This window comes from Falco naumanni, chromosome 1, assembly GCF_017639655.2.
Source record: "Falco naumanni isolate bFalNau1 chromosome 1, bFalNau1.pat, whole genome shotgun sequence".
Taxonomy (NCBI): Eukaryota; Metazoa; Chordata; class Aves; order Falconiformes; family Falconidae; genus Falco; species Falco naumanni.
Window position 1 is genome coordinate 26,243,762 of NC_054054.1, and position 21,876 is coordinate 26,265,637.

The window sequence follows — 21,876 nt, forward strand, 5'->3', positions numbered from 1 at the left end:
GGCCACTACTCATGTCCACTGACAAACTCTACTCAAACAGGGATTCCCCAATGGACTAAAAAGTGGTAACGTTACCACTACTGTCTTCTGCCAGAAAAGACACCTTTAAATTCCAGCCCCAAAAGAAAATGTTTGCTCGGCTGATGTATTGTACAGGCCTGAGCACTGTGTTCTGGCCTCATTCACTTATCTAAATATTTTACCCGGGATTTGGGAGAAAACCAGCTAGTAGGGATGTCTGTAATCTGTTCTCTCATGTGACCTGCCTGAGTCCCAGAGGGGTGGTATGCTGAGCAAGCAGGGTCACCAGGACACAACTCCAGCACTTTAAGCTCTTTTTCTTAGCTTCGGAACACAGCCGCAACCAGGTACCGAGTAAAGGACAAATAACCAATTCCTGTTAAAGAGTACGTAAATTGGTGGAAACAGGTCCTCAAAACCAGCACAAAAATCTCAGTCCAGGAAAAATGCCCAGGAGGAAACTTGTCATTAGCTGAACAAAAGCATACCACAAAGTCTGTGCAGTAACTAGAGGCAGTTACTACAGCAGGGAGCTTGCCTGTATTTTTGGGAGGTGCCACTGAGCAAGATCCTGTAGCCCTTTGGGTCTGAACTCTGCTGCCAGTGAGGTCTACCGATCTGACACTCATTCACACAATGCCTCTGCACACTGTGCTAGCACTACAGGAGGCCCCCAGAAAAGGGCATCGACCACACGTGTGTCTAAACGAGAACCGGCCCCACCACTCACCAACTCCCACAGACTACGGGAAGAGTGGCTTTTCAAGTCCCTGGTGCCATGTGCCACCTCACTACCGTCACACTTCACATTGTCCTGACCTTTAGCTGTCAGATGGTCTGACAAATATGCCAAGCAACAGGCTCACTGAACACATCAGCTATCAGCGCACCTACAATGCAGTAGGAACAACCAGTTTCCCTATCCACTTCCATCCTGATACACAGCTGCAGGGATGAGCCACTTGAGATTTTCATAGGAGTTGATCATACTCGCTCAGTTCTAGAAGCCACAGAGTGAACTCATACAGATAATTATCTCATCTTCAAAAGGATGAACCTGTCAACATACAAAATCACTTCTTTCCTGAAACTGTCATGTCCGTAGAGTGTAAGAAATGTGGGGTTTTATTTCTTTAGCATCCACCTGTTTGATGGGCTATGTGTACTTCTGATTCATATAAACACTACCCCTTCAGATTTGGAGTTCCAAAAACTAGGTGTCCTATTTCTCCTACTCACTCACTCACTCATGAACATCCAAGAGAAAGATGTACACATAAATCCACTAGTGTTTACTAGTAACTGTCCGCATGTGTGAGGCTTTTAGCTCAGTACTCAGCATAAACTGCAAATATTTTGAAAATAAAATGACGTTCTGCAGCAATTCTGGTTTGGGGGCACCTTAATTTCCCACTGGTGATTGTCAGTATTTTGCAAGTGTCAGGTTCCATCAGTAAAGCTCCAATCAGCTAAGAGCTGAACCAGCATATGTCACCAGATATGTCACCAGATAACATTTCTAAATCTTTGGGCCTCTGCTGATACTTTTTTTCTTTAGACTGGAAGAACACAATTTAAAGTGTTATGGACTGCAGTGATTTTTCGTGAGGGGCTCAGCTCAAGAGGGAAGACAGCAGCATGGATTTTACTCAGCTGATCGTTTAAGACCATGACTTCAGTCTGCCTGGTGAGAGCGATCGCCTCAACAATGTCTCCACAGGCACTAAATGCCTGGTTTTGTAAGTCTGTATGGCCAGATCTCCCAGCAATTATTTAGGTGATTTACACGATTACACCCATTGTATCTTAACTGTTTTCCAAAGACTCCAGGAAAATTGCCTTTCCTTCTGCTGAGGTATGCTGAGAGAGAGAGCAAGACAAGAGAAGAGAAGGTGTCAGTGTGTCCCCGGGCACAGAAAGAAAGACTGTGCTGGCATCCAGGCTGCCTTGGAACCCTCACTTGTGCCCTGTCTCCAGTGAATCTGGTCACACCAACCAGCACAGCTGCGCACCTGAGGGCTGACTGTCCCTGAAATAAAACAGACCCTTTGACGCAACCCTATTTTTGCAAGGAAAAGTTAGATTGATGCTAGTTTCATAGCAGCACATAACAAAACCAAGTGCTGAGTTCCTGAAAGCTGCAGGATATCTCCTTAGGTCAACCCTGAATAAAAACCACCAAGAATCAGGAAGTGTCAGTGTTGATGTTGCTGTAGCAACCCAGGAAGACATCCTCCATCACCCAGCTAATACCCCACCTCTGCTGTGTGACACATTCTGACTGGGTCTTGGTGTGCATCTGACCCCTGTGCACACAGGAAGGGGGTGCGGACCCCCAGGGTAACAATCAGAGGTTCTAGTAACTGAGGCCCGCTCTCAGCATGCACAAATACCCAGGCCTTTGTGCACTTATACCCCAAAACACAAGGAGCTGACCAGCTTCCCCATGCCTAGTTTGATAAACACGGCTGCAGAAACAAGCCTCAAGGGAAGGCGGGTGCAGCCCTCTGCACTGGTCTCAGAAACGCAGCAGTGCCCAAACTCTGCATCTTTTTAAGGCTTTTAGCCAGGATGCTCATCTCCTATCTTCTGATCACTTCTAAAACAGGCCTTGAGTCAAGTGGAATCAAAGAGAGGGCAAAGTTGAGTTAATAAGCATGTGTAATTAACATGCTGTGCAGATACTCACAAACTACTGCTTTTTATGTACCACAGGTCTAATGTGCAATTTTCCAGTGGTCCATACTTTCAAAGCTATTTCGTTGTAATAGGAAAAAAACTGCGGGTTTTATTTACAGTTCATAGCCCCTGCTCAATGTGGAAGGGATTTCCCTCTCTTTTTGTCTGTGAACTATCATTTTTTGGTTGGGAATCAATCCTGGAAATTTTAGTATGTGAACAGCTTTTTAAAAATGTCCTTATTTATGACCAAAGTTAGCTAGAAGACTCTTGCAACTTTAAAATGTGTCAGTCGTGGCCCAGTGGTCACTAAAATAAATAATTTACCAAAAAGTGTAACTTGAGATGACCCAACAATTGCAATTCTTTCTTTCTTTTATGTCCACTGCTGTTTTATTGTTACAGAAGAGAAGCATGGCCCACTGCCATATGTCACTACAGCTCTGGTCTAAAGAATTTCATACCCTGTGAAATACAGCTGACATTTCAATCCACAGTAACCTATTTGCAAAGTATTCATTTGCTCCTTACTTTACGAGTATCCAATAAAAGACTGCCATTTTATGACCCATTAAAAAAGATGAAAAAATTAAATAAAATTGTGAAAGACATTTGCTGGAAGTAATAAATAATTTACCTGCAATTTTCACGCACTGAAAATTAAACTGGCAACTGCTCAAAAAGTTACTAAAATTATGGTGACAAAGGTATTTTAGAATCAAGTGCCAGCATTAAAGTAGCTAAAATGCTGTACATAGTAGGAAGAAAAAGAACAGATCTATTTACGTAAAAGGGTGCTTTCCCTTGAAAAAAAAACTACCTCTATGAACTAATATATAGCTGTATTACAGTTAATATTGATAGGCCAGTAAGTGTGCGTGTGTGTATGTAGTCCAAATATATCCATGCACACATATGTATCTGTGTGTGTGTTTACATACACACACACACACACAGATAGACAGATAGATAGATAGATAGATAGATAAAAATCACACACCAGAAAATCAGTATCAGTGTGGGAGAAGGTTCTGGTGGAACTACCAATTTAACTATAATTTTTTGCACGCCTATCACTTTACCCCCATGTAATTTCCATCCCCTACACAACATCCTGGCAGCAAAAAGGGGTGCCGCCACGACCATACTTTATTTTGATGGTCACCTGAAGGATGGGGAAACTGGAACACACTGTGACTGACAAAAACATGTCCAAGTTTTTAACAAAGAAATACTCACCACTGTTCACAGCTGGAGCAAATACAAGGTGTCATTCAGTGCAAGTACTTTGTGTATAATAGTTTGAAGGAAAAGCTCCGTTGCCAAAAAATACCGATCTCACCTCAGGAAGAAGACTGAAATTTTTAGTGCCAGGTGAGCCAGTCTTTGTCATGTCACCCCTCATTTTCTGCCCAAAGGTTGAAAAGCAAGCATAGTGACATACACAGGGAGACAACTAAGTCAGACAGGGTATGTGAGACAGCCATAGGACCCTGCGCAACAGATGATGGTGTCTCAGTGGGGTCAGCTCCAATCTCACTGTACAGACACAGGGTCTCATTTGACCAACTTGAGCTTGAAATCGTTGGCCATTATTCACTGGGGATACAACTGGTATTTACCCACAGGTTCTCACCAACCAAAGCACAGAGTATCCTTTTTCGGGTTCTCAGTTAACACTCCAGGACCACAGATCTGATTCTCTGTGTCTACAGACAGATCCCTGCAGCCATGGAGGAAGGTCCAGTTTTGTTGCTCTTCCCAGATCAAAAGCCCCAGCTGCACAAGGACACAGCCGGCTCCCTTGGAACAGGGTTACAAACCTTGCCTGCCAAACATTCAGCGCAGTTTCACTATGCCAAGGGTCATCTACGCCTGGGGAGCATAGGAAACCATTTACTCGAGTCAATGTAAATTGTAGTGGGGACAGTTAATCTGCAGTTATGATGAATGGTCAGAGTTGTTTTCCTCCTACCAACTACACAGGCATAAAAGGAATATCTAATTATTTTCCCAAGGATAGCAAGACCACACTGTGCAAATCATTAAGATGTTTTGCAGTTCTGGTAAAGAATTGACACAAACTCTTACCCCACCCCTCCCTGCCACCATTCTTGCTGTATCTTAGCATGGACATAAATTCAAGTTATAGTTCTCTTACCCTCTTGTTACCCCAGAAGAACCTAGCTCTCTCAGCAGAGTGTTCAACATACTGTCTGTTTGGGTTTGGCTTTCCACCGGAAATGGACAGAAGTACCAAGTCCTAAGAATTTCACTGCTGGGAAGTGCTAGTGAGTTTGAAAGAACTGGAAGCCAGCAATGAATTAGCTCTACTCTCATGGAATCATGGGAACCTGCAGTAACAGGGTATGAAATGTCATTATTATGTTAAATTAGTCTATTAATTCAGCTCAGGATACTATGTCCACTGCATAATATTAAGCACTTAGTTCTGCTCACGCACTCTTTCTTAATGCTCTGGGAACACTGTGTGCCCTATTGAGGAACGTGAAGGACTGCATTAGAAATTACTACTGATCTTAACATCAGATCCATATGTCTTAGGAGCCAGTTAGCCTATACAATTCATTGAGGATGTTTCCATCTGTGAATAGTTCCCATTATAATCTAATTGTGTCAAACTAAATGTATTTCTAAAATATTTTCAGAAGTTAATATTTATAACAGACATTAAGCCTAATCCAGCCATAATTCTGGTTTCTCCCTAGCTGTTGTGGAGGGGGGAGATTGTACCACGTAAGTAAGCAGTGATTGGTAACCACACTCCTCTTTTTTATTGTTGTTGGAACAAAATGCTTGCGGGGGGTGTGGAGGGGGGGGGGGGTGGCACCGGGAAGCTGAAGTGCTGGTGCTGAAAATAAGTGCTAAGTCTCACTGACTTTGCAAAGAAAGGAATTAGTGCAGGTGGGAGAGGATCCAATTCATGACAACTGTCTTTAGCCAGTGCTACTGGGGAAGAAGAGCTATCTACACTGAAGAATAAAGTTAATATCAAACCAACGAGTGTGATGAGCAATGAGTACATATCTGATGAAGTATTCCAGCCACCTGAGCACAGGGGCTCTGGAATGAGAATAACAGGTGAAAACAACTCAATTTGGAGATGGCACTCTACCAGTTTGTGAGCACAGGGAACTCACACGGCTGACATGGGCAGCAGGAAGTTAGAAGGGAGCAAGTATTCCCCCCCCTTTTTTTTTTTTTTTTGGTGTTGGCTATCATGTCCCCTGTGTTTGAAAGCTGCTCAGCTGATGTGTGCAGGGAAGACAGAATGGCTTGTCAGCCTTCCTCTAAAGCCTAAGGAAGCCCAGTGTTTGTCCTGGTGGCTGGTACCTCCTTTGGCAACAGCAGACTGCCTGTCCTCCTTCATTGAGTGCTGTATAACTGGTTACTGAGAGGCAGCTAGTCATGTGGGTTTATTGTGCTTTTGTCTTTTTATAGTAATGACTGGCATTATCTGGAACTCGAAGTATCTTAGTCAATAAGCTACCTCTTCGCTGAGAAATCCTATTGAATCCTAATTCAAATTGCTCCCCTTTGCTCTGGACAGGGCGTTCCTCAAGCAGTATGTAGTTGCAATATAGTTTATAGGCTGAGGATGTCTTTGAAAATGGGTCCTTAAACCCACACTTGAACATTTAAACAAGCTGCCTAACTCAAAGTGGCTAAGTACTCCTCACATGACTCGTGCCCCTTATATTAACGAGTAATGTAGTTCTGTGGCCAAATTAACCTCTTGCTTCAATTGTCACAAAGGTTGTGAAAAGGCTATTTAGTTAACAATACCACAAAAAGAAGGTAAATGTAACTACTTATCTGGAAGGAGAACAGAAAACACTCAATATGCACCATGAAATACTAATCCTTTCTTAGCCTGCATGCAACCCCCCCTTCTTCAGCACTTCTTCCCTGCACTTGCAACATGATTCCCAAAATGTTACCTTTCTCAACCAAGGAGGAAAATAATAATAGTAACACTGATTCCACCCTAGCCATAGAAAACAACAGTAATTATCGCCTTTATGTGATTTTCGGTTACTCATTTCCATGTCACAAGAAAATTAAGTTACAACTTTTCTCAGTACTCCTTCAGGCAGACAAATGAACATCCTACTCAAATTAATGAACCTGACAAAGTTATGGACTTGTCTGAATAAATAGGTCACCTCACATGTTTATCTACAAGCTCAGGAAATCACATCATTTGCATATTTGAGTATTTGCACGTAGCTTATGTGGGAGATATAACTGACTTGTGAAAAGCATCATTTGAATATATGTTTAGACTTATTTTGTGATAAGACCTTTGGAATTTCTTAGCTTATCTACTTTGTAGGCTTCTTCCATCTGGTAAAAGGAATGCAGAAAGACAAAGGCTAATTTTAACTTACAATTGTTACTGAGTTACTAAACAATACAGTATTGAAAGATTGCAATGTAGGATGAGCATGGCAGAGATTTTCAGTTCTTAAATATGCCCGCTGTAGGCAGTGCCACTGTTAGATGGAAACGGTGTGTGAGAGGTATTACAGTGGCTGTGGTGGTCTGTTACAACAACACTGAGCTAATAAGATGTGAAAACTCGTGCTGGGTTAGGTCTGAATATTAGCTTATTGCCTGCCTGGGTGTTTTTTTTAATGATTGCAGCCTTGGAAGAAAGTACAACTGTGTAATCTTAACAATCAGTTAGCAACACTTTTTGTGTGGGAATATAAATCTGCTTATCATTCATGCCCAGCCCCCCTCCTTGCACACATTTCCAAAGGCATTCATATGCCTCCTTTGAGAGAATTAATGACACTGTATCAGCTCTCTTTCTATTTAGATATTTATTTCATATTTGCTTGAAGAATCAGGCCAATGTTTTTGAAAGCACATTTAACTATACCATATGCCTACTTAAATCATCCCTATCAAACAAGTTGTAGGATGATGCTCTGGTTCATTCTGTTCTGTTTTCCCTTCCTTCACAATGTGTTTATGTGTATTTATCCAATTTGTTCTGTTCCTCTTGCCAAATTGCAGGTTTGAGATCTCAACTATGCAGGGGCAGCTGTGCTATTGTTGATGCCTTACAAAACAAAGGTCACAGACTGAGCCTGTATCACTAGAACTAATGACAGCTGCATGTTAACCATTATAGCATAGACACAAAATCATCAGGGTTCACAGACCCTCAGAAGTAGGAATAAATCTTACCTTGCCCTTTGGTAAGCAAGAACTCAAGTCTCATTTTTACCCAGTAATTTCTGTGCAAATTAGCCTCTTGCAAAATATCCTGCTATTTATTTAATTTATCGACATAATTCCTCCCTCGGCTGGGGGGAGGGTGGGGGGTGGGGGTGGTGTGTGGACACAACCAACTTTAAACAGCCCCATCACAAAAAGCCAAAATGTGAAAAACAAAATGACAGCTGAGTTGGAAGTGATGGTCTCTTCTGCATATAACTGATCTTGGTTTTTCTCACTTTTGAAATTTGTAAGAATTACCAGCTGTTCCAGCCTAGGAAGCTAACTGACCACATAAAAAAGTCCACTACCACAAGATGACATTTCCTCCAAAATAAAGTTGTCTCCAAACCTAACCCAGCAACTCCACGTAATGAAACAACAGGGCGGGACTATTTCAAATGCCCTTTGTTTGGTAGGAAAGATCAATGTGCAAGGCTTGTGAATTCAAAACTATTTGCCCCTTGGGTGGCCTGACACATTATTCCTTCTCCTGCTGCCTTTCAGACCAGAAGCCAAGAGTCCAAAGTTATCTAAAGGGCTGTTTCTTACAGCTACATGTAGCTTTTGAAATACCAAAGAAGAGGGAATGTTAGAGCTGGAGCAGACAAATGAGATGGGGCACATGTCCATAGACACAGCTCTGAGATTATACAGCTGGCTTTGAGGCTGTCTGTCTAAGGCCACTTCACTAGCGTGCTGTTAATTATTTAAAAGAGAGCACTGGGGAAACTACCATCACATCTGTCACCCACACGTAGGCAGAACCCTCACTCATTGCAAGACCAGATGTGTTTATTCGAAACATGTACTAACTAGCTACTTAATGGGTTAGAATTATTAGCCAGAAGGTAATTACGCAAACATATTAAACATCAGTCACCTTACAAAGCACTACTACTTTTAACACTGCTTTTACTTCTTCAGAGCCATTATCAACCACAGAAAAAAGCAGGGAAAAAGTAAAGATCCCATAAAGGAGTTGCAGTAATAAATACATCTATGAAATCTGATCACCTTGTACTAATGAAAACTGCAATGCTCCAGGTAATTGCCTTAACAACGTGCCTTTTAAGACTGTAAGTATGCTAGCACATGGGAGGAAGCGGTGAGGCTTGTTTAAGGACCTACAGGTGTTGGAGGAGGAAAGGGAACAAACAGTAGAAAAAGTTTTTTTTGAAAAAGGATGGCTTCACTGCTTCTGCATGGTCTGTACACATCCCTGAAGATGCAAGGCTTGCATGGCATTCTGCCTGCATAATGAACTAGAGAACACTGCTGGCCAATGTAACATGGTCTTGTTCCCCAAGAGGTGAAATACGAAAGTAATTTTTAAGTTTCTGGCTCCATTTATGTCACAAAAAGCAGTGGATGGCATAAAGGCATAATATGTTCTATCTTTGGGCTAGCTGGGGCAGGAGGGGAATAGTTAGCATCCTTTGTTAGAAGCCTGCCATGACAACCATTTTGTAGAACACCTTTCAGCTGCTCTCATTCGAGAGCAGCTGTCTAGAAACCAAATGAGGTAATTTGCAGGATGGAGCCCACAACCCATTCATCTTCACTGTGTCTGCTTTCATGTGTTCACACTCTTCCTCTTAAATCTAGTGCTGGTATTAATAAAAATGACACTTCAAGACTGGAAAGCAAGACTCAAAAGTACCACTGTTCCACTGTCATGGAAACATCTTTCACTCAAAGCACCTAGAATTAAATATGAAGCACGTGCTTCCTCTTTATATCAGGAGATTGTTTCCCAGGAAGGCGGAAACCCAGGGCAGGAATGCCAGTGACAGCTTGGGCGTGAATTTCTAGGCATTGAGCTAGCTTTAGTTCTCACCTGCGTAGCTGCTGTGAAAAATGTTTGAGGCCTCTAAAGCAGCAAGCAGGAACTTTTTGGTGCGTCCTGTAAACTGCCATAAGTTTTAAATGGATTCCCACAGTACTGTGTAACTTTGAACTGCTTTTATGGTAATTTGTCAGAAACCCATAGGAAGAAATGCACCGGGCTATCACGTTTACCTCTCCAATTGCGCAGAGCTACAAGCTCTTCCAGAAGACATAACCTTGCCTTCCCTTAAGCCCCTATTGAGACATGTTCTCAAAGTCATGTTTATATTGAAGCTTGTGGTTTGATTCCTATTGTCCTCAGCCCTGTATGTGATTCCACAGCAAAAAGCAGAATAGCTAATTCTGCCCTAAATCTGTACTTCAGAGATTAAGATCGCACCATCAAAATTTTGGCCAGAGAATGAGAAAACTCTTGCCTGCATTCCAGCTATCACAGGCTATACAAAATGGTATAAAAAAAAAGAAGAGAAATGGAGCTTCTTTTAGCTCTAGCTCAAACAAAAATAGACAGAGGGCAGGCAATGCAAACTGTCAAATGTAAACAGCCAGACAGCATTACTGAACATTACAGGACGGACTTCCTGCTGTGGAAAAAACAACTGATACTCTATAAAAGTGAAACATAACCCCCCCCAAAAAAAGTTTTATTTTCATATGTAGAGAAGTTGAGAAACTTCTTAAAAGGATGACACATGGATGCAATAGGTGGTTAAGCTAGTTCCTGAAATAGGCTACAGAAAGGCTAAAGGTACTACATAAATTAAGGAGATGGTTACTTCTTTCTTCTCTCATCTTTCCTTTCCAAAGGCCTAAGGGACAATATCCAAATTACAAAGACAGGATCCAAAGAAAATTGGCGGTAAACCAGAAACAAACAAATAAAAAAATAAATATCTAAAGACCTGAGAAGTGACAGTGCAGAAACCACACGATGTGTTCATGTTTCTGAACTCCCTCTGAGCTGCCATCCCTTTCACAAATGAGTGCAAAACAAGCAAAGCAGCTGTTGTCAACAGGAAGAACAAAGACTTGAATGACACAGGCTCCTCCTGTGAGAAATCTGGTTAATAGCCAAATAAAAGCATGTCTCAAGGTAACATTTGCAGCTCAGAAATACAAAGCAAGCAATGTGCTTGCTCCTAGGGATTGTTTCCCACTATGTTTTCTTTCTAGGACAGAGGTTCTTACTTTTTCTTACAGTTGTAAGAGTCTGAGGTATTTATTCTCCAATTACATTCAGACACAGATTAAGATTTGCTCAATAAGGTTAATTTTTCCCTCAGTAACTCCTTACTGAAATGTCTGGATAGGAGGTACATTCAAAGTTACCTCTAAACTTGTCAACTTGTGCTGCTGCCAAAAGCAGTTACTACTACCACTACATAAAAAAAAAAATATCTGATGATCGCTAACAGATTATCATGCATTGCTTTGTGCTTTGTTTCAAGTGAACTGCACACTGTAGACTAAACTTAGGTCTGCTGCTTTGAAACTGGAGGCAACTAAGAATTTGGGAATATAAGCATAGTAATTTTCCTTCCTACCACACAAAAAAATAATGCCTATTTAATCTTTGCTCTTTAAGTGCCACCAGCTGTTCATGTTGGACAGGATGTAGGAAGGGATATATGCAAGCTGAAACCAACATGATTTGAATAGAGGGCAAATAAGGTCATTAAACACAGTAGCGCAGACTGTACCATCTCTGCATGTGATCTGATCATAAATTCAATGTAACTGCAAGTAATCGCGCTCAGGTTTATGTTCGGATTTATCTTTTTTGGCTCTGTTGTTCCTTAAGCTTACAAACCCAAGGAGAAAGATACTGCCCACTTCTCTCAAGGCCACCCCTTAGACAGACAGAGGCGAGTGCCATTCACGGCAACAGTGTCAAAACATCACCCAACTGAGAGATGGAAATCATGTGATACCTAACGAAAGCAGTGATCCCACTTAACCTGATGTTTGTCCTTCCACTGGTGTTTTGAAACACATAACCAGATTTTTGCACATGTGCTCAGACACACTTAAGTCTATCTGTGTCAAGTTATAAGTTCATATATGTTGCCGGACTGAGGGGTAAATGCTCACTTCATATTACAAGCTAATCTTAGAGTAAACACTGTATGATTTTAAGTGCAGGATGCATAAAGGTGGAAGCTGGCCAGTAACACTGCAGCAGCATTAAAAAATAAACTTCTGTAGTTCTCTGAACTATTTTAAGAACAATGATATTCTCTCAGTCTGTTGGTTCATTTTGAATAATTCACTGCCTAGCCTAGACCTAACCTTTCTTGCTTTGCTTAGATGAGATTCTGCACAAGATCAAATGGGATTTTTTCAGCACGCACCAACGAATCCAAAATCTCTTACTGTAATACTCCAGTGAGAAACCAGAGTTCAAACAAACTGAGATAGTTAAGTAGCAGACATGTAAATATCCACTACAAATATTTCAGTAAAATATTGTATTGCTGTGCTAATTTAAACTTTTATTGTCATCCACTCATCTAAAAACACAAGAGAATTTGTAAATGTTCAGGAAGAGAAATGTATATTGTTCTGATAGCCTTTCCCCTGCAGGCAGAGGGGATTTTACCACTGGCTTAGAGGAACAGAAACCATCTGTTTGTGAAGTCAAGCCTACAGATACATTGTCTGAATGCGTTCTCAAAGAACCTGGAACAAAATGAAAAGAACAAAAGCAAAGGCAGCAGAAGAACATAGACTTCCAAAAATATACCAGTTTTTCCTGTACCGGTCTTCCAAAGCAAAAAGGGCTCTGTTTTCTTTTCAAAGTAACAATGACTACAGAAACAATTTGATTCCCTTGAGCTGGACAGCAAATTCAAGCCCAACCTAAACTGGGAAACCGATTTTCTCAAACATTCTGCAAGACCCTAAAAATATATGGCTTTTAAATGATCAGTGCAGTTTAATCTGAGTCCTTTGTAGTAAGCCAGCTTAGTTGTAATGTTACACTTGCCATCACCTGCATATGATCTCTCAAAGCACAGGAAGCAAAGCAATTCAACTTGGACTTGTCTCCTTGTCTTCTTCCTGAAGAGTGACAATGGTACTTTTCCTTTCTGAAACATTTCAATATTTTCTAACATTTTTTTATAATGCATAGGTTTAGAAATCCCAGGTAATTCTCTGTTAGCTAATCAAGGGTCTTTCAAAAAGAGCTGGTTTTGTAAGAAGACTATGTAATTTTGCACTTCAGAAGTGGCATGACAAGAAGGTATTTCAAATGGTACAAGCAGTGCAGTCATGTTGTCACATAACCTGATGATACTACATCCATCTGCTACATGGCACTGTGAAAAAATAGGCTTTGAAAAGAATGCTTGGTTAAATCTACAGCTGGCATTTTTGAGGCTCCAAAGTAAATGCAGCCAGCAGCTGGAAATAAAAGTGGAAATACACAGTGGCGTAAGTCCAGGATACCAGGGGTTTACCAACCCAACATCTTGGGTACTTTGGCATTTTATCTATTCCACATGGATTTCTATTGTTCTGCATGTGAAAACTGCAAATTCATCAATTAACGAGAAGTGTCTCCAATTAGAAAAATACTATGAAACCCGTTAAGTGAGTCTTTACCATTTACCCAGAAACAAAACTGCAGGTTTAAAAGTCACAAAGCTAACTTTGTTTCTGTTGCTCTTAATTCCACTAAAAAGAGCACTAGAAAAAGAGCAGATCGCTTGTTGGTACATTAACAACTAATATTAGCTCCACTACATGAGGAATTACTGGGAGTTATCCAGCAATAGTCTGAGCTGTGCCAATGGAAAGTCAAGAGTTCAAGTACATACATATCTTTCATAGCTGTCAGTCTTCTGCGTAGCAAACTGTTTATCTCTGGGCCAAAACTAACTACTTCAGTATCAGGTTATGACAGTATATTTCATATAGTAACTTTGGAAAAAAAAAATCCTGTTAACCTGTACAACTTAATGTGTACTGTTCACGCATTCTTTTTTACAAATGCTGCTGAGAAGAAACGTGCTGTAATTAGGTGCTTGATCTACACTGCAATGACAATATGGTGAGTTGTCTATTTCAGTAACGCTTCACAAGCCAAACAAGCTCTTCACAGAACAACAAAAAATGCAGCATATTCAAATAACTTAAACCGTGGTTTAATCTATACAAATATTCCATGCATCTCCATATATTTCCCATTGATTTGTCAGGATAAGCTGTTTACAGGCTCTCAGACTAACAGTGTGTAGAAAAGCATTTACAGCTTCAGGTCGCGAGGTGCTTAATACCAGTGGCCTAATTTGCTACTGTTCTTCTGTTGTAAGGCAACGCCACTGAAGTAATTGGCATGGAGAGAAGGGGTTCTTAACCTGACTGATTTACATGGTTCTGATGAAAATTAGCATTCTTACAGCTGTACACGGTGCCGATAGGTTTTAGCTACGACAGCAGTTTGTTACAGCTGGGTTTTTGTACAATTTGCGCACAACCACATACAGCCTAGCTCAATGGAAAAGGGTGCAACTGCACTATTTGACATAAAGGCACACAAGTCTACCGAACTCCCACTGCGCATAGGACAAGATCAACATTTCGCCTAGCTGCACAAAAGGCAACTTGAGTAGCAAGAAAACATCACAGCATTAAAAACTCATCCCTTTCCTCTACTCTCCATGTCACTCTCCTCCACGCTTGTTTTCCCTGCATTGCCATAAACCAGCGCTAGCTCCCCCCAGGAGCTTTGGCTGCTGCACAGAGGCTACAACGTAGCTCCTCCACAGTAATTTGCTCCACTCCCTTCCACTGGGGTTAATCACTAAGTTTTTTTCTTTTACCACTTTCCAACTTTTCTCCTCCTGGTCGCTATTTAATGCACAAAACAGATGTGTATCTGGGGTTTTGCTGTCGGTCTTAGAGCACAACTGAGGTGGCTGATTGTTGCTTAACTCAGAAAATCATCTACGCGATATGCTTAGGTCTTGAACTGCTAAGAATTGCCACAGAAGAAAGAAAACGCAGAGCTGTAACAAACTGCTGTGCTTCCTACTGGATTAGTATTAACCTCATCCTAAATAACTCTCTGAGAAGAACTACTTGCAAAAACAGGGAGAAATTCAACAGCCTGAAAACCTTTGCCCTCCTACAGGGCTGCGATGTGACATACCATTTTCTGACTTCTGATTAGCTTAGAATTTCACAAATCTGAACAGCAAAGTTGAAGTGATCTTAAAAGCCTAGGGCATGTCTGAATTTGAGAGGAGGAGGGAAGGATTAATCCTCAAAGGGCCGGAAGTAATGTGCAGCCATGGCTAGTGACACTTAGAATAAGGCTAGAACTGCAGTTTAGCCACAGTGCTGTTATGAGATTGCTACCGTTGTTAAATTAGTGCCTCATTTTATCATTACATGTTAAGCAGTGGTACACATCTTGACACATAATTTTAATAATAGCTTGTAAGTGTCAGTGATAATGTAATCTATTTAACAATGAGCCTAAAGATTATCCAGAAGAGAGCATATTATGCCCTGTTAAAACAGCTAATCTGCATAAAACTTATGACAAGCCAGACCTTTTCAGTGTTCAATAAACTGGCTGAATATTCATTTTTAAAGGCATTGTCCAAATTGGTTTGGTCACAGATGACTATTTAAAGCCTATTCCAAAGCTGGCAAATACACCAGGGAAATAACCCAAGAAAAGCAGAAAAAAAAAAGCAACAACAAACCACCCCACGTAAAAACAACAAAAGACTGCCTCTAGCCAAAACCCCTCATGATTAACATCAGCAATAATGGGTCCAATTCTAGTAAAACATAGGATGACATTTGTTTCAAGTACTTACTGGCCGCTTTTGTATAGGATTGGTGCAGGACACAGCAAAAAATCAGATTTCACCGTTTTTGGTTTTTCATCTGAAAAAAACAAATCACATGAGGTTAATATACTGTGCTGCTTAAATGAGAAGCTGATGCATGAACATGTTATGAAGTCCCTTCCCTTCTCACAATATGCTGGTTACTTGTTTGGTAATGTCTGGAACTTGCAAGCGAGGCGGACCTAAGTTAGGGAATAAAGCTGCTACATTTTTAATACCACACCTTGAACATACAAACCTGGAGTTAGCTTCAAATGTGAACGTGAGCCCACATTACATAGTCTACTTTATTGTACTCAAGTCAGCTCGTGCTCTTTCAGAGAGCTCGTGCTCTTTCAGAGAGGTAATTTCCTAGAACTGAGGCCATTTCTGCAAAGACTGAGAACACTATTAGGGGTTTGGTAATACTTGGAAGATGAAGGTCTGTTTCTAATTAGCTCCAACCCTGTGCACTGCATTCAAGGACTAGTTCATTGGTTGTGATTGGCATGTCTATTTCTCCAGTGTTTCTCATGCTTTTGAGTCTCCAGCTTAACAAATCTCTTAAAACTTACAACGCATCTATCTGCAGAGCACCATGTCCGGCACAGCACTCCTTTTCTGCAGCTATGAGAAGGAGAGGAAGGAGCTCTTTTACCTCATGCATTTGGTAAGCTGGGAAGAACTCTGCTCCTGGATGCAGAACCATCCTCCCAAACTTCCCCACAGTAGGACTGTTAATTTCTGTACCAGAGCTGCTCCTGTGAGCATGGACTATTTCCTGATTTATGGGTGAGAGCAGATAAATGATCTGCCAGATAAACTTGGAGATGACTCTGTCCTGCATTTAGGAAACAGGCAGACATACAAGTAGTTCAGGGGCAGCTGAAGGAGGAGCTGTTAGCATAAATGAGCTTTTCCAATGTGCTATAATCTGCACTAACTGCTTGGCCTAGATTTAGGGCTAGTTGTGAGGTGGGGAAGAGGGATTAGCACATTGCCATATGTTTTTGTCTTAATGGTATGTTTCATAGATTATTTTTCTATCCCACAGCTACATTTGGCAGGTTTCCTTTCTAGCATTTGGTAATGGTTCTTTATAAATGCAAAAAGAGAAACACGCCAAATGCATCTTTTAAAACCAGAAGAACTGACAAAATAATGGTTTGCTCTGAGGCCGGTCCCAAAGCGGAGCTCAGGCTATCAGTAAGGAGAACTCTAACATTGAAGTACATCCTCGTGCAAGTACCCTCTGTTACACCCTCACATGGTGAGGGTTCCACTGATAGACTGCCAGTTTATTGTAGAGGAGAATGCAGTGAGACAGGCACAATTTCCCTTTTCTTGGGACCATCTCCTTCCTCTAACTACTGCTCAAAGCACCCTTCCTACCTTTTTGTCCATCCCAGCTCAACTGTTCTCCTTTAGGTTTCCTCTGAGACAAAAGCACTTGGAGCCCAGCATAGAGCTGTAAAGAATGAGCTTGCATATCGGGGGAAGGATCACATTAAATTTCCCTATTTCCTTCCTATACTATTCCCTAAATATTTGCTGTTGTCCATTGCTGAAGACAAGAACCTGGGTTGGTTGCAGCAGGCCTCTGGCAAGACCCCTTACAGCAGATTGTGTTTTCACACTGCAACGTATGATAAATACATCAGTATGCCATTCCTCTCCCTTCTTTCCTGAAGCCAAGAGGGGAAAAAAAAAGCAGCCCAGAAACCTAGTTGGAAATTCTCACATCAGATGCTAGCAAGTATCTGGGGGCTTCATCCTGCTCAAGTATAGTTATTTCTACCATGGCAAAGCAGACATACACATGCTGTACGGCTATAAAAGACTGAACAATCAGAGAAACTAGGGTCAGAAAACATTTCAAAAGGTCATTTAAAGAAGGCACACACTTCAGACATTCTTCACTGACACTCATCTAAGCTGTTAAAAAGCTAAGTAACCTTTTCCATCCCTAAGATCTTTACACAATAAGAACCATTCTCCTAATATACATCATCTAGATCTGCTGTAGAATTTGAAGCCTGTTGCCTCATGTTCTTTTCTCAGACTGGGAGAGCCCAGCTTATTTTTTTCAGCTTTGCAGCAGCACACACACCGTCACAAGAGTAGCAACTGATAGTTGGTACAAAGGGGTTTGCTCAGCACCTGCCTGGCTCCTCACCCCTCGTTGGTGAGGAAATAACATGTAAAGTCGTCGGCAATGGTGCAAAATGGGACGATGGGCTTTAGGAGCCCATTTAGGAGTAATTTAACAATTACTTTGGGCATTCTTCTCTTCCTGTAGATGTAATAAACTGAACTTTTCTGTCCTTCCTTACACTTGTGTTCTCGACTTCTACCCGTCTTTGCCTGCTTCCTCTGGACACTCCTCACAGTGGAGATCCATCCCACACTTGTAGCATGGAGCACATCAAAATCCAGGTTCCTAGGGGCTACCGTTGACAGCACAACCTTGAATTTGAACAGCATTGCAACCTATCAATAAGTATCGTAAGCCTACTTGACGTACACTGCTAGCATTGCTACTAAATAAGCCAAAACTTTTAGTATGATAGCAGCACCCACCAGCAGGTCAGAGGAGGTTTACATTTGTGATGCTTATGGAAAATGGCTAAATTCCTCCTAAACTCTCGTATTCTGTAGGTCCTCATCTCCACCAGTACTGTAACATACTCTATCAGGAACTCTTGAACAGTACAAATGCCACTACTAACATAACCATATTGATGCAAGCCTCAAGACATTCATGTGAAGAAGGTATGTGTTATTGTTTTAATTTCCCAAATGGACAGGCTGGGGTATAGAGAAGTGACTGCTCATGGTAAACAATAAGTCAGGAGCAAAGCAGGAATAGAACTGAGGAGTCCTGATGACTTGCAGACCAGACACTTCAATTCAAATTTAAGTTCTAATTATCTTCAGGTCATGTAACTGATGTCACAACTGTTTACCCTAGATAGCGTGAAATTAGTTTTATTCACCTGGAACTAAACTACTGTTTCCCCACTTCTCCGAGTAAAAAAAGGCACACCATGACAACAGATACACAACTGTAGCACATTCCAAATTCTAGGTCTATGAAGCTAATTTATGCAACAAGTTGAAATAAGCAAGCTGTAGTTTAACATGGGAAACAAAGGTGAGAATTTTAATCGAACCTGAAGTGAAATTTATAGAAGAGAATTTATTTATAAAGGTTGCCTTTATACAGAACTACTGTGCTATTCTTTCATTCTACCCTATCATTTTAGATATTTAACAGACAGGAGAGACTGGCAGCCCATTCAAGTATATATGATATCCAGAGTAAGGAAGAAATTGCACTGGAAACACATGTTCAATTGGGTAGGAATTTAAGACAGCCTAATATAAAAATCAGACAGTAGGCAGGGAAAAAAATTAGTTGGGTCTTTTCTACTGGCCCATTTTTGGTCATTTTCCAGTCTGCCTTGCTTCTAAGGGATACTGCTTAGAGCAAGAAGTTGGATGTACTTATACTAGCTGTCCAATTCAGCTTGTGGATATAAAAAATGGAGGAGGTCTCCATTAATGGCATTTTTTCCACCACCATCTACCTTGTGCCAGCTCAGGGAACAGAGCGGCACGAGGAGATGAATCCAAATTCTGGCATGACTTTTCATCTGCTCTGTTCCAAGTTAATGCACTGAGCAAGAGAAGACCAATTCTTGACTATTTTGCTGAAAATTAAATCCTCCACGAGCACATTTGCTTAATCAGATAGCAAGAAGAAAATAGTCTGCACTACCTTTCAATTGCTTTTAGAGCTTTACTAACTTCTGCAGCACTCCACTCCTAAAAAATTCTCCAGTGAGACTAGTAGTTTGACAAAGGGATAAGGATTATTAACATCTGGCCAATTATGAGTACCAGTAATAACAAAAAAAAACCCTCCCATCTGCACCATCACCGACCCCCACCACCACAACCCACCCCCAAACCCCCAAAAAACCCAAAACCACGCCCAACAAAAACTAATAAAAAAACCTCAAAAAAACAAACCCAAAAAAACAGATAAACAGGGAAAGTCCCTGTAAAAGATGCCACAGTCACTCCGTCTGAAACAGAATTCCTTTCCACAAGTCAGGAAGTAGAGTCCAGCTAGGGATCTGGCTGCAACGAGACCCAGTCCTCCCTTGGGACACTGAGCTGATGAACCACGTCCAAATACAGGGACAAAATAGTACCAGCTGTTCTGACTTGCCCTTACTCTATGCTGTTGCAGGAGGCCCAGGAAGAGGACTGACTCCGTGTCATGGAGGGGCAGTCATGCCCTGCCAAGCCCAGAAACAAACAGCACAGTGGCTACATAGCTGGTATGCCAGACAGAAGGGGCAGAGATGCTCCAAGATAACAAGGTAAGTGCACCCAGGAAAACAGTGTCTTTTGGAATCACGGTGAGAGCCTGTGTCTTGGCCTGGGTCTCCAGGCACGGTCAGTTCACTCTGTGGTCATGTATGTTTCATGGGCAAACATCTGCTTACTTGAACAGCAGGAGCCAGAGAGTTATCACCATGTTAATTCACACAGCCAGCTGGGCTTCCAAACACCAGTCACAGCTTACAGCTAATGGCCATCAGTACAAATTCAAACCACTGAGCAAGATGTAAAATAACTTACATCCTCTTACTAATCTTCAGAGCTTTCCTGTTTTCTTCCTCTTCAGTATTTTTTCTCTTTTAATTTAATTGAGTTAACAAGAAGCAAAAGTAGTCAGTTATTAGAAAATATAAAGGCAGATCATCTCAAACTTCAGTACTTACGAATTGTAGTTCCGTTCACTTGATAGGTACAAGTAACACCATCAGTTCTCCCACCAAAGTTTAAGCCATTTCCTCTAAGAACCACCTGGAACTCCTCTGGAGAGAAAAGAAAAAACCCAAAATCACCAATTTTTAATGCACTGCAGTAAGACAAGGAGAATTTCAATACAGCCTACAATAAATGAAGTACAATAAGCAATGCCTCAAATGTAACTCAGGTCTCCTTTTTAATTGACCCCTGGTACTGCAATCTTCTGTTAGGTCACTATAGGAAAAAGATTTGGGAATAAATCTTCATTTACCACCGACGCAGCCCTATTAAAACGAAAGTTAATTCCGACTATCAACAGGATCTGGGGCTCAGTTGCACAGTAAGGAACAGTTTCTCACTGAATACTTTGACAAATGAGAAATCTGGGTCTCATAACAAGTAGACTCCCCAAACCTGGATCAGGGCCATTTAAAGTGCCAGATGAAGAAAACATTTCTCGTTAGTATGATTTCTCTGGAAGCAGCATAAGGGCCATGCTATTTGTGAATTGTGCAGAGGAGGAGTGAAAATGGTTTATTTACCAAGGCCACTGATTTCATTAAGATGATGCATGTTTTTATAAAAACATCAAAATAAGGATATTTTGCAACTACCTTATTTTGATTGGTCTCAAACTATGCATGGATTGTGAAACCCCACAAAGACGACAAGCCCTTAAAATTTTGTGCAACCCTTCTACTTAGTAAATGTATTGCCATTTGATGCACAAAAATAAAGTCAAATGCTTTACTGCTTATGCTCCACAGTTTTGGGACAAGGCACTAGAAATAGTCGTGAATTTATATGAACATAATGTTATCAGGATTCTCAGAACTTAACTACATGACCACAGGTAAAATGGTATGCAAGTATCACTGAAAAAATATCACTGCTTTGAATACCAAGGGCAACTTCAGAGCATTACTGATGGGAGAGGGGCAGATAAACACATCTCAAATTTTTACATGCATTACCTAAATTATGAAAGTAGGCCCTGGAAGACTGCTCCTCTGAGGAGAAAAATGAATCAACAGAGAAGGATCTGATCTTTCTTAAACTCCTTGATGATTTTTTATAGAGATGTTTTATTTTAGAGACCTGTGGGGTTTTCCTTTAAGTAAAATAGAGACATCACAGTCCTATAACAACTGAGTATTATTTTAAAATTACAAAAAATTTACCTCCCACACAGACGCTGGATGGCTCCAAATATAAAATCTCAGTGCATGATTGCTTCAAAACCTATTGCAAAGGAGGAAACTAGTCATAAATAGGTTTGAGTGCATTTTCAGTGAAAAATATTATTTGCAAACACACACTTGTGTCTAGAAGATACACATGCACAGCTACAGGTTTGATTTGCCTAAGTATGACTTTGTAGGACACTGCCTTGACCATGTAA

The 21,876-nt window shown here is 41.0% G+C and overlaps 1 protein-coding gene across 1 annotated transcript in view; it reads right to left on the minus strand.

The window, feature by feature from the left end:
* ANTXR2 (ANTXR cell adhesion molecule 2) overlaps nucleotides 1–21,876 on the minus strand; it is a 120,232-nt gene that overhangs the window by 66,995 nt on the left and 31,361 nt on the right. The window contains exons 8-10 of the mRNA XM_040586928.1: nucleotides 21,656–21,716; nucleotides 20,444–20,539; nucleotides 15,636–15,705 (exon numbers count right to left, since the gene is read on the minus strand). Coding sequence (XP_040442862.1) covers nucleotides 15,636–15,705; nucleotides 20,444–20,539; nucleotides 21,656–21,716 — 227 coding nt within the window. The remainder of the gene's footprint in view (nucleotides 1–15,635; nucleotides 15,706–20,443; nucleotides 20,540–21,655; nucleotides 21,717–21,876) is intronic.